The sequence below is a fragment of the Ailuropoda melanoleuca genome, chromosome 20, assembly GCF_002007445.2.
Source record: "Ailuropoda melanoleuca isolate Jingjing chromosome 20, ASM200744v2, whole genome shotgun sequence".
In the NCBI taxonomy this organism is placed as follows: domain Eukaryota; kingdom Metazoa; phylum Chordata; class Mammalia; order Carnivora; family Ursidae; genus Ailuropoda; species Ailuropoda melanoleuca.
In genome coordinates, this window is record NC_048237.1 from 12,349,523 (window position 1) to 12,363,829 (window position 14,307).

The 14,307-nt window shown below is 39.2% G+C and overlaps 1 protein-coding gene across 2 annotated transcripts in view; it reads right to left on the bottom strand.

Annotated features, from left to right (window-relative positions):
* Positions 1–14,307, bottom strand: part of EAPP (E2F associated phosphoprotein) — a 30,193-nt gene that overhangs the window by 9,071 nt on the left and 6,815 nt on the right. For both annotated transcript variants that reach the window (XM_002925247.4, XM_034648505.1), the window contains exons 4-5: positions 12,576–12,693; positions 5,648–5,758 (exon numbers count right to left, since the gene is read on the bottom strand). In XM_002925247.4, the coding sequence (XP_002925293.2) occupies positions 5,648–5,758; positions 12,576–12,693 (229 nt within the window). The remainder of the gene's footprint in view (positions 1–5,647; positions 5,759–12,575; positions 12,694–14,307) is intronic.

Here is a 14,307-nt window from a genome sequence, read left to right on the forward strand (position 1 = left end):
AAAAAAAAAAAAAAAAAAAAAAAAAAAAAATCTAGTGTATAGATCTGTTCTATTCACCCCCCTGATCACATTTTTCTTCTTTCTTTTTTCAACCAACTTCTTATCAATTCCTTTTTAAAATCTTTTTTCAATTTTCATTTTTACAGTCATATTCCATCCCTTCATTGTATTTAACCTTATTTTTGTATAAGTTTTTCCTTCTTTAAAATTTTGGGATGCAGTTTCTTCTAACAGACCAAAATACACCCAAAATCTAGTATATGCTCTGTTCTGTTCACCAGCCTGATCATATTCTTTTTTTTTTTTTTTCTTTTCCCCCGGTTTCGGGTCCCTTCTGATTTGTTTAGTGTATATTTCTCTGGGGTCATTGTTACCCTTTTAGCATTTTGTTCTCTCGTTCATCTATTCTTCTCTCGACAAAATGACAAAATGGAGAAACTCACCTCAAAAAAATAGAACAAGAGGCAGCACCAACTGCCAGGGATCTAATCAATACAGACCTTAGTAAGATGTCAGAACTGGAGTTCAGAATAACGATTATAAAGATAATAGCTGGGCTCGAAAAAAAAGCATAGAAGAATGTCTTTCTGGAAAATAAAATCTAACCAAATGGAAAGCAAAAAGGCTATTAATGAGGTGCAATCAAAAATGGAGACTCTAACTACTAGGATAAATGAGGCAGAAGAGAAAATTAAACATAGAAGACCAAATGATGGAGACTAAAGAAGGTGAGAAAAAGAGAGATAACTACTGGATCTCGAGGGCAGGATCCAAGGGAAAAGTGATACCATGAAGTGAAACAATATTAGAATAATTGGGTCCCAGAAGAAGAAGGAAGAGAGAGAGGGGCAGAGGTATATTGGAACAAATTATAGCACAGAACTTCCCTAATTTAGGGAAGGAAACAAGCATCAAAATCCAGGAGGCACAGAACCCTCCTCAAAATCAATAAAAATAGGTCAGCACCCTGACATCTAATAATTAAACTTACAGATCTCAGAGACAAAAAGAAAATCCTGAAAGACGCTCAGGACAAGAGGTCTGTAACCTACACAACAGAAACATTAGATTGGCACCAGACCTATCCATAGAGACCTGGCAGGCCTGAAAGGACTGGCATGATACATTTAGGGTACTAAACGAGAAAAATATGCAGCCAAGCATCTTTTTTTTATTCCAGCTAGGCTGTATTGAAAATAGAGGGAATGATAAAAAGCTTCCAGGACAAACAGAAACTAAAAGAATTTACGATCACCAAACCAGCCCTACAAGAAATATTGAGAAGGATCCTCTAAAGCCCAAAAGTAACATAGACCAGAAAGAAGAGACAATATACAGTAACAGTCACCTTACAGGCGAGACAATAGCACTAAACTCGTATCTTTCAATAGTTACCTTGAATGTAAATGGGCTAAATGCCCCAATCAAAAGACACAGGTATCAGACTGGATAAAAAAATACCCATCGATATGCTATCTGCAAGAGACTCATTTTACACCCAAAGACACCTCCAGATTTACAGTGAGGGGCTGGAAAACCATTTATCATGCTAATAGACATCAACAGACTGGGGTGGCAATTCTTGTATCAAACAAATTAGATTTTATACCAAAGACTGTAATAAGAGATGAGGAAGGACACTATTATCATACTTAAATGGTCTATCCAACAAGAAGATCTAACAATTGTAAATATTTATGCCCCTAACATGGGAGCAGCCAATTCTATACGCCAATTAATAACAAAACCAAAGAAACACATTGACAATAATGCAATAATAGTAGGGGACTTTAACACACCCCCTCACTGAAATGGACAGATCATCTAAGCAAAATATCAACAAGAAAATAAGGGCTTTAAATGACACACTGGACCAGATGGACTTCACAGATATATTCAGAACATTCCATCCCAAAGCAACAGAATACACATTCTTCTCGAGTACACGTGGAACATTCTTCAGAATAGATCACACCCTGGGTCACAAATCAGGTCTCAACTGGTACCAAAAGACTGGGATCATTCCCTGCATATTTTCGGACCACAAGCCTTTGAAACTTGAACTCGATCACAAGAGGAAAATCGGAAAGAACTCAAATACACAGAGGCTAAAGAGCATCCTACTAAATGAATGGGTCAACCAGGAAATTAAAGAAGAATTTTAAAAATTCATGGAAACAAATGCAAATGAAAACACAACTGTTCAAAATCTTTGGGATGCAGCAAAAGCGGTCCAAAGAGGGAAGTATATAGCAATACAAGCCTTTCTCAAGAAATAACAAAGGTCTCAAATATACAACCTAACCTTACACCTAAAGGAGCCAGCCGGAGAAGAGAAATAATAAAGATTAGAGCAGAAATTAATGAAATAGAAACCAAAAGAACAGTAGAACAGATGAACAAAATTGGGAGCTGGATTTTGAAAGAATTAGTAAGATTTTTAAACCCCTGGCCAGACTTATTAAAAAGAAAAGAGAAAGGACCCAAATAAATAAAATCATGAATGAAAGAGGAGAGATCACAACCAACACCTAAGAAATACAAACAATTATAAGAACATATTATGAGCAACTATATGCCAACAAATTAGACAATCTGGAAGAAACGGATCCATTCCTAGAGACATATAAACTACCAAAACTGAACCAGGAAGAAATGCAAAACCCGAACAGACCCATAACCAGCAAGGAAATTGAAGCAGTAATCAAAAATCTCCAAACAAACAAGACCCCAGGACCAGATGACTTCTCAGGGGAATTCTGCCAAACATTTAAAGAATTAATACCTATTCTTCTGAAACTGTTCCAAAAAAATAGAAATGGAAGGAAAACTTCCAAACTCATTTTATGAGGCCAGCATTACCTTGATCCCAAAACCAGACAAAGAGCCCACCAAAAAGGAGAATTACAGACCAATATCCCTGATGAACATGGATGCAAAAATTCTCACCAAAACACTAGCCAATAGGATCCAACAGTACATTAAAAGGATTATTCACCACGACCAAGTAGGATTTATTCCTGGGCTGCAAGGTTGGTTCAACATCCACAAATCAATCAATCTGATATACTACATTAATAAATGACAGGACAAGAACCATATGATCCTCTCAATAAACGTTGAAAAAGCATTTGACAAAGTAGAGCATTCTTTCTTGATTAAAACTCTTCACAGTGTAGGGACAGAGGGTACATACCTTAATATCATAAAAGAAATCTATGAAAAACCCACAGTGAGTATCACTCTAAATGGGGAAAAACTGAGTCTTTTTTTCCCCTAAGGTCACAAACATGGCAGGGATGTCCACTATCACTACTGCTGTTCAACAGAGTACTAGAAGTTCTAGCCTCAGCAATCAGACAACAAAAAGAAATAAAACGCATCCGAGTTGGCAAAGAAGTCAAACTCTCACTTTCTGCAGATGATCTGATACTCTATGTGGAAAACCCAAAGACTCCACCCCAAAACTGCTAGAACTCATACAGGAACTCAGTAATGTGGCAGGATATAAAATCAATGCACAGAAATTAGTTGCATTTCTATACACCAACAAGACAGAAGAAAGAGAAATTAAGGAGTCGATTCCATTTACAATTGCACCAAAAACCATAAGATACCTAGAAATAAATCTAACCAAAGAGGTAAAGGATACGTACTCAGAAAACTATAAAATACTCAATTAAAGAAACTGAGGAAGACACAAAGAAATGGAAAAACATTCCATGCTCATGGACTGGAAGAACAATTATTGTGAAAATGTCTATGCTACATAGAGCAATGTACACATTCAATGCAATCCCTATCAATATACAATCAACTTCTCACAGAACTAGAACAAATAATCCTAAAATCTGTATGGAACCAGAAAAGACCCTAAATAGCCAGAGGACTGTTGAAAAAGAAAACCAAAGCTGAAGGCATCACAATTCCGGACTTCAAGCTCTATTACAAAGCTGTAATCATCACAGTATGGTACTGGCACAAAAACAGACACATAGATCAATGGAATGGAATAGAGAACTCAGAAATCAACTCTCAACTCTATGATCAACTACTCTTTGACAAAGCAGGAAACTATATCCAATGGAAAAAAGACAGTCTCTTCAACAAATGGTATTGGGAAAATTGGACAGCCACATGCAGAAGAAAAACTGGACCATTTCCTTACACCAGATACAAAAATAGACTCAAAATGGATGAAAAACCTAAATGTGAGAGAGGAATCCATCAAAATCCTTGGGGAGAACACAGGCACCTACCTCTTTGCCTCAGCTGCAGGAGCTTCTTCCTAGACACATCGCCAAAGGCAAGGGAAGCAAAGGCAAAAATGGACTATTGGCGCTAAAGATAAAAAGCTTTGCATAGCAAGGAAACAGTCGACAAAACCAAAAGAAAACTGACAGAATGGGAGAAGATATTTGCAAATGACATATCAGATAAAGGGCTAGTATCCAAAATCTATAAAGAACTTATCAAACTCAACACCCAAAGAACAAAAAGTCCAGTCAAGAAATGGGCAGAAGACATGAACAGACATTTCTCCAAAAAGACAACGATATGGCCAACAGACACACGAAAAAATGCTCAACATCACTCGGCATCAGGGAAATGCAAATCAAAACCACAATGTGATACCACCTCACACCAGTCAGAATGGCTAAAATTAACAAGTCAGGAAATGACAGATAGTGGAGGGGATACAGAGAAACGGGAACCCTCGTATACCGTGGATGGGAATGCAAGCTGGTGCAGCCACTCTGGAAAACAGTATGGAGGTTCCTCAAAAAGTTGAAAATAGAGCTACCCTATGACTCAGCAATTGCACTACTGGGTATTTATCCCAAAGATACAAATGTAGTGATCTGAAGGGGCACCTGCACCCCAATGTTTATAGCAGTAATGTCCACAATAGCCAAACTATGGAAAGAGCCCAGATGTCCGTCAACAGATGAATGAATGGATAAAGAAGATATGGTGTGTGTGTACACACACACACACACACACACACACACAATGGAATACTATGCAGCCATCAAAAAATTGAAATATTGCCATTTGCAATGACATGGATGGAACTAAAGGGTATTATGCTAAGTGAAATAAGTCAATCAGAGAAAGAAAATTATATGATCGCACTGATATGTGGAATTTGAGAAACAAGGCAGAGGATCACAGGGGAAGAGAGGAAAAAAATGAAACAAGACGAAACCAGAGAGGGAGACAAACCATAAGAGACTCTTAATCTCAGGAAACAAACTGAGGGTTGCTGGAGTGGAGGAGGGTGGGAGGGATACAGTGGCTGGGTGACGGACACTGGGGAGGGTATGTGTTGTGGGGAACACTGTGTATTGTGTAAGACTGATGAATCACAGACCTGTACCCCTGAAACAAATAATACATGTTAACAAAAATAAATAAATAAATTGAAAAGAAAGAAAAGAAAAACTACTTATAACAGAACTACTATAACCAAAATTATTTATGTAAAGATTAGTCATGTAGCAGCAAGGATATAGGAGGATAGAACTTTATCAGAATTCCTAAGCATATACCTCAAAAGTCTATTTCAGATTTAAACGAAGGACCACCAAGTTGCTTTTCATTTTGTGTGTGTAGGGGGGGAGGGGTGTCACCCCTTATTCATTACCTCTGGCAATCAAGACATAGCGTGGTCATGCAGGCAGGGCAATTCAAGACAGCATCACTATTTGGAACAGGCTGTTGTTGATGTGGCCTCTGTATTCCAAAACCATGGTAGCTAGAATAGAAAAAGAAGAGGTGAGGGGGAGGAGTTGGGGGAGACACACACACACATTAAAGCCAGAGCTTGATTTTTTTTTTAAAGTAGACTCCACGCCCAACATGGGGCTTGAACTAACAACCCCAAGATTAAGAGTCACATGCTCTGGGGCACCTGGGTGGCTCAGTCAGTAAAGCGTCAAACTCTTGATTTCAGCTCAGGTCATAACCTCAGGGTTGTGAGATCAAGCCCCATGTCAGGCTCCACTCTGGACATGGAGCCTGCTTAAGATTCTCTCTCTCGGGGCGCCTGGGTGGCACAGCGGTTAAGCGTCTGCCTTCGGCTCAGGGCGTGATCCCAGCATTATGGGATCGAGCCCCACATCAGGCTCCTCCGCCATGAGCCTGCTTCTTCCTCTCCCACTCCCCCTGCTTGTGTTCCCTCTCTCGCTGGCTTGTCTCTATCTCTGTCAAATAAATAAATAAAATCTTTAAAAAAAAAAAAAAAAAGATTCTCTCTCTCCCTCTCCCTCTCCCTACCCCTCCCTCTCTCTCTCCCTTTCCCTAAAAAAAAAAAAAAATCACATGCTCTACCCACTGGGCTAGCTAGGCACCCCAGAGATCTTGATTTCTAATGCTACCCTCCAATAAAAGAAACTAGTACTCCTAAGAGAAATGACTGATTCTAGGAATGAGGCATACGAAATAAACCTGGAGCATCTTGTACTGCCAGAAAGTAAGGAAGTGCTCAGAAACAACGAAGTAGGTATGTCAAGGGGGCAGAAAAGCCAACTGAAAGAGTTCCCAATGGCCAAAGCTGAAACAATTAGAACAAAATAAAGCAGTATTGGATTATAACCCAAAGTATAAATAAATACCCATGAGTCTCTACTGATATGAATGAATGGATGGATGGATGAAGGGATGGAGGGAGGGAAAACAGACAAATCTACCACATGGAAGGATAATTTACAAAGATACTCTCCCCTCAAGGAAGTGGAGCATAACTCCCCACTCCTCAAGTCTGGGCTGCACAAGAGTGGCTTCCTTCCAAAGAGTACAGTATGGAAAGGAGGAGTAGAGAGTAACTTTATAGTAGAGCAACCTAACAGGTCCTCACCAAGGCGATCAAGGTCAACATTAACAATCATAAATCATGTTGACGGTATGTGCCCTCGATTCCAATGTGAAGAAAATGGCACTTTATCTCTGTGGTCTTTCTCACCAAAACCCATAATCCCAGTCTAATCATGAGAAAAACATCATACAAATTCCAATAGAGTGGCCTCCTACAATATACCTGACCAGTACTCCTGAAAACTGTTAAGGTCACCAAAACCAAGGAAAGTCTGAGAAACTGTCAGAGCCAAAAAGAGCCTAAAGAGACATGACATCTACAAGTACCGTGGTATCCTAGATGGGCTCTTGGAATAGAAAATGCAGAGTAGGTAAAAACTAAGAGAATCCAAATAAAGTATGGACCTTAGCTTATAATAATGTATAAAGACTGGTTCATTAATTGTGACAAATGTACATATTAATTAACATGTTAATAACAGGTGAAACTGTGTGTGTGTGTGTTGCTGTTGTTGTGGGAGGGCATATGGGCACTCTATACTATTGGCTCAATTTTTCTGTAAATCTAAAACTATTCTAAAAAAATGAAGTCTCTTGGGGTGCCTGGGTAGCTCAGTCAGTTGCAAGTCCAACTTTTGGTTTCGACTTGTGTCATGATCTCTTGGGTGATGGGACCAAGCCCCGCACTGGGCTCCACACTCCATAGGGAGTCATCTGAGATTCTCTTCCTCTGCCCCTCCCCCTACGTGTGCTTTCCCTCTCAAATAAATAAATAAATCTAAATAAACAAAGTCTATTAATTTGAGAAGCCCAGTAAAGCTACATTTTAAAAGGAAGCATGTAAGCTCTAAGTGCTTAAAGATTTTTGTCTGTTTTGTTCCTTGTTGCATTTCAATAATCTAGAACAGTGTCTGGTACATAAGTGTGCAATAAACATTTGTGAACTGAGAAATATAGCACAAATCTACTTATGAAGGTATTAAAGTATACAAGTATATATTCTTCAAAGAGACTTATGGTAAACTCCCAAAATTCGAACAACGAAAGATAAATCATTTGGCATTACTTCCCAAACTCTTTAAATGTCTCTGGGGAAAAATACTGAAAACATGTGGTACATATTTATAACTGTTGTTAAATCCCTCCAATGCGTAGCAGATTTCAAAACCCAAACCCAAGAAAGTAACCTATTCATTCAATAGATACTTAATGAGTGCCCATTCAACAAAGTGCAAGATGTCTGGAACAAGACAGGCATGATCACTGCCCCTGTGGCACTGAAAATGTAGTGAATTCATTATTTTAAGTTGGTTTCTGTGGTCTTAAGAGGCAACTACTGTGTGATGCAGTAATGTGAATAAACCAATAAAATGTTATTTCTTCTCAAGATTATATAACAAAAGGGGTGCCTGACTGGCTCAGATGGTAGAACATTTGACTCTTGATCTTGGGGTCTTGAGTTCAAGACCCACGTTGGGGGTAGAATTTACTTAAAAAAAAAAATTTTTTTTAAAGATTATAGAACGATGAAAATACATTCCATCTTACCTCACTGACAAATTCTGTTACCAGAATCAAGAGCTACACTGTAGGGGCGCCTGGGTGGCACAGCGGTTAAGCGTCTGCCTTCGGCTCAGGGCGTGATCCCGGCGTTATGGGATCGAGCCCCACATCAGGCTCCTCTGCTATGAGCCTGCTTCTTCCTCTCCCACTCCCCCTGCTTGTGTTCCCTCTCTCACTGGCTGTCTCTATCTCTGTCAAATAAATAAAAATAAAAGTCTTTAAAAAAAAAAAGAGCTACACTGTAATTTCCTTAACTATCTCAGTATCACTCATAGCACTCAAAACGTTCATTTTACACCGGGGGTAATCAAAAAATATTCATTAAATAAATATAAGGGGCAGCTGGAGGAAGTGGTATATGGGTAAAACTGGGAGAAGAAAAAAGAACAAAGTAGGAGACTGGAGGCTACAAGGTAAGGTACAAACACCCAATAACATCAAATTCTCTCTGGACTTAAAAATACTTGATTTATCTTTTGTTGTTCAGTTTTCAAGGGTTTACCATTGTGACCCCTACGACCTTAGCTGAATCAAAGCTTCCTAGAGTAGGACTCCAGGGTTTGCATTTCATTCTTCCCACCCAGGTGATTCTGAGGCACAGCCCGGTGAGGGAAGCACCAGGTAACAGTGGTATACTGCCGACCTTTTAGTTTCATGACAAATCAGCCTTCATAAAATCAACCTGGAAAACAACTATGGCGTTTCCTCTTGGGAAGATGACAATGGTTTGAAAACCTGAGGCAGTAGTTGCATAACACTGTGTGTATACTACACGCCATTGAACTGCTTACTTTAAAATTATTAATTTAAAATTAATTAACTAAATGATTAATTTTATGTTATGCGAATGTCACCTCAATTTTTTTAAAAATCAAATTTGTGGGGCACCTGGGTGGCTTGGTCAGTTAAGTGTCTGTCTTCAGCTCAGGTCATGATCCCAGGGTACCGGGATAGAGAACCATATCGAGCTCCCCACTCAGTGGGGAGTCTGCTTCTCCCTCTCCCTCTGCCACTCCCTCTCTCAAATAAAGAAAGAACATCTTTAAAAAATCAAATTTAGTACTAGAAGTCCTTGCAACAGCAATTAGACAACAAAAAGGGATAAAAGGTACCCAAATCGGCAAAGAAGTCGTCAAGCTATCTCTCTTCGCAGATGACATGATACTCTACATGGAAAACCCAAAAGAATCTTCAAACTACTAGAAGCTATAGAGCAATTCAGTAATGTGGCGGGATACAAATCAATGCTCAGAAATCAGTTGCATTTCTATACAAGAACAACGAGACTGAAGAAAGAGAAATTAGGGAATCCATTCCATTTACAATACCACCAAAAATCATACGTTATCTCGGAATTAATACATAACCAGAGACGTAAAGGATCTATAAGTCTAGAAACTACAAATCACTCTTGAAAGACACTGAAGAAGATACAAAAAGATGGAAAAATATTCCATGCTCATGGATCGGAAGAATTAACATAGTTAAAATGTCTATCTACCCAGAGCAATCTACACTTTCAATGCCATCCCGATCAAAATACCAATGACATTTTTCAAAGAACTGGAACAAATAGCCCTTAAATTTGTGTGGAACCAGAAAAGGCCCCAAATCGCCAAGGAATTGTTGAAAAGGAAAAACAAAGCTGGGGGCATCACATTGCCAGATTTCAAGCTGTACTACAAAGCTGTGATCACAAAGACAGCATGGTACTGGCACAAAAACAGACACATAGACCAATGGAACAGAATAGAGAACCCAGAAATGGACCCTTGGCTCTTTGGGCAACTAATCTTTGATAAAGCAGGAAAAAACATCCGGTGGAAAAAAGACAGTCTCTTCAATAAATGGTGCTGGGAAAATTGGACAGCTACATGCAAAAGAATGAAACTGGACCACTCTCTCACACCATACACAAAGATAAACTCCAAACGGATGAAAGACCTCAATGTGAGACAGGAATCCATCAAAATCCTAGAGGAGAACATAGGCAGCAACCTCTTTGACATTGGCCACAGCAACTTTTTTCATCACACATCTCCAAAGGCAAGAGAAACAAAAGAAAAAATGAACTTGTGGGACTTCATCAAGAAAAAAAGCTTCTGCACAGTCAAGGAAACAGTCAAAAAAACTAAGAGGCGGCCCACGGAATGGGAGAAGATACTTGCAAATGACACTACAGATAAAAGACTATCCAAGATCTACAGAGAACTTCTCAAACTCAATACACAAGAAACAAACAAATCAAAAAATGGGCAGAAGATATGAACAGACACTTTTAATGAAGACATACAAATGGCTAACAGACACATGAAAAAATGTTCAAAATCATTAGCCATCAGGGAAATTCAAATCAAAACCACACTGAGATACCACCTTACGCCAGTTAGAATGGCAAAGATAGACAAGGCAAGAAACAACAATTGTTGGAGAGGATGTGGAGAAAGGGGATCCCTCCTACATTGTTGGTGGGAATGCAAGTTGGTACAGCCACTCTGGAAAACAGTGTGGAGGTCCCTTAAAAAGTTAAAAATTGAACTACCCTATGACCCAGCCATTGCACTACTGGGTGTTTACCCCAAAGATACAGACGTAGTAAAGAGAAGGGCCATATGCACCCCAATGTTCATAGCTGCATTGTCCACAATAGCTAAATCATGGAAGGAACCGAGATGCCCTTCGACAGATGACTGGATTAAGAAGATGTGGTCCATATATACAATGGAATATTACTCAGCCATCAAAAAGAACGATTTCTCAACATTTGCCGCAACATGGATGGGACTGGAGGAGATAATGCTAAGTGAAATAAGTCAAGCAGAGAAAGAACAATTATCATACGGTTTCACTCATTTACGGAACATAAGAAGTAGGAAGATCGGTAGGAGAAGAAAGGGAAGAAGAAAGGGGGGGTAAACAGAAGGGGGAATGAAACATGAGAGACTATGGACTCTGGGAAACAAACTGAGGGCTTCAGAGGGGGAGGGGGGTGGGGGAATGGGACAGGCTGGTGATGGGTATTAAGAAGGGCACGTATTGCATGGTGCACTGGGTGTTATACGCAAGTAATGAATCATGGAACTTTATATCAAAAACTAGGGATGTACTGTCTGGTGACTAACATAATAAAAAATATTACTAAAAAAAATTTGAGGTAGTAGTTGCATAACACTGTTCATGAAAATCTTTAAAAAATCAAATTTGTAAATAGTTAACAAGAACAATTTAGGTGTAAAATGTAACATCCACTCTTCATCCACATAAATGTTTAATCTCCAAATAATTTTAAATTGTCTATCTGAGAAAAGTCAGCTTTGTTTCTTGAATGGAGAGACTGACTCCACCAGCTTGAAGTCAACAACAGTTTTTTTAAAAATAATCAACTGATAGGCATAGTCAGTTAAGCATGGGACACTTGGTTTCAGCTCAAGTCGTGATCTCAGTGTCGTGAGATGGGGCCCTGCGTCAGGCTCCATTCTCAGAGCAGAGCCTACTTAAAACTCTCTCCCCATTTTCTCCTCCCCAAACTCATTCTCTCTCTAAAATAAATAAATTGGGGCACCTGGGTGGCTCAGTGCTAAGCGTCTGCCTTCAGCTCAGGTCATGATCCCAGGGTCCTGGGATAGAGCCCTGCATCGGGCTCCCTGCTCGGCAGGAAGCCTGCTTCTTCCTCTCCCACTCCCCCTGCTGGTGTTCCCTCTCTCGCTGTGTCTCTCTCTGTCCAATAAATAAATAAAATCTTTAAAGAAAAAAAATAATAAAATAAAATAAATAAATCTTTTAGAAAAATTAAAAAAACAAATCATCTGACTGAAATTTGCTGGTAATTTTCAAAATAAGCAATTCAGTTTCTTTTCAAAATTCTTTTTTATGTATGTCTGTATGAACACATACACATACATTTAAAATGTGAACGTAGGGGCACCCTGGTGGCTGGGTTGGTTAAGCATCTGCCTTTGGCTCAGGTCATGATCTCAGGGTCCTGGGATCGAGTCCCACATCAGGCTCCTTGCTCAGTGAGGAGCCTGCTTCTCCCTCTGCCTGCCACTGCCCCTGCTTGTGCTCGCCCTCTCCCTTGCTCTCTCTCTGACAAATATATAAAATCTTAAAAAAAAAAAAAAAATGTGAATGTAGTGAAAATCATCTTTTAATCATTTTTCTCTAAAGATTCTAAATATGTAAAGTTAAGTTCTTACCCTCTTCTCCGTGCATCAACCCAGGCCTGATCTCTGTTATCTTTTTCAGGATCATATAGTAACTCATCATTTGTTGGAATCCTGTGTCGTTTTTTCTTTTTCTTCTTGGTCACCTGCGCTAATTTTGAAAATGTTAAGCATATGGCTAGGTATCATGTCTAAAGCACACACTTCTTTATTTTTTTTTTAATTTATTTAGACCTCCACTAAATTAGGCATAAGACAGAATTTATTTTATCATATTTTAAATTATAAAAGAAAAGCACACACATCTTTAATACAGAATTTCAGCTACATTTTTTTCTATGTTTATTTTCCTAAAAAAATTTTAACTATTCCTCCAAATAAAGTTTTTGTCCAATTAATAAGGCATTAAAATGAAGATGACAGAGGAGAAAAAAATTGTTTCTTCACTAAAAACATAATGTTCATCTCAAGAACTGAACTCCAATAATGAGAATTCAGCCTCAGAAAGGCCAAAGTAAGCCAAGATCAGAATCTTTTTGATGTTATAAATTCTCAACAAGTTCCCATATATAAAATGCTACTGAAATCAGAATAAAAATATTTCAGGGCGCCTGGGTGGCTCAGTCGGTTAAGCATCTGCCTTCACCTCAAGTCATGATCCCAGGGTTCTGGGATCGAGTCCCGCACTGGGCTCAGCAGGGAGCCTGCTTCTCCTTCTGCCTGCTCTGCCTGCAGCTCCCCCTGCTTGTGCTCTGACAAATAAATAAAATCTTCAAAAAAAAAAAAAATCAGAATACAAATATTTCAAAATTCAGTGAAAAAAAACAGGGGCTCCTGGGTGACTCAGTCGGTTAAGCATCCAACTCTTGATTTTAGCTTGGGTCATGATCTCAGGACCATGAAACTAAGCCCCATGTCAGGCTCCATGCTCAGGGTGAGCCTACTTGAGGTTCTCTCTCCCTCTGCCCCTCCCGACTCTCTCTAAAATAAATAAATAAGATCTTAAAAAAAAAAAAAGTGAAAAACCACTACAGTTATCCACATGCACTGGACTTTTAAAATGTACTTAAGTAGGTTAATATTTAGGTAATAATATATAAAAATATAAAATTGTTTCTTGAGGTGCCTGGGCGGCACAGTCAATTGAGCATCGAATTGTTTCTTTACCGTATAAATGTGTTACCTGTGCATTCCAGTGTAATTACTGATATAATTAAATTAGTTTTAACTCTATGTTCACCTTTGTTCAAATTTTATACAAAATCAATTCCAGAGAACAGAGAAGCCAATAAAAAAGCAATGAGTTGGAAAAACTTCTGCAAAATATAAAGTATATATAAATTTCTATATTTTCTATAAAAATATAGAAACTATTTGCAGGCGTGAAAGCAAATGTTGCTGTGCTAAGGAACCTTAAGGACCCTGAGGAAGTCAGGACTAAGTCGGGACACACTCCCTTCTCCCCTTGCATGCCATGCCCACGCAACACCCTTGCGGGTCCCACGTCCTCATATGTGCATTCCCATCTGTGCTTATTCATCAATTCTTGCTTTTGTTTTCGCATCAAAAACCTCCAATTTCTTGGGGCGCCTGGGTGGCACAGCGGTTAAGCGTCTGCCTTCGGCTCAGGGCGTGATCCCAGCGTTGTGGGATCGCCCCACATCGGGCTCCTCTGCTATGAGCCTGCTTCTTCCTCTCCCACTCCCCCTGCTTGTGTTCCCTGTCTCGCTGGCTGTCTCTATCTCTGTCGAATAAATAAATAAAA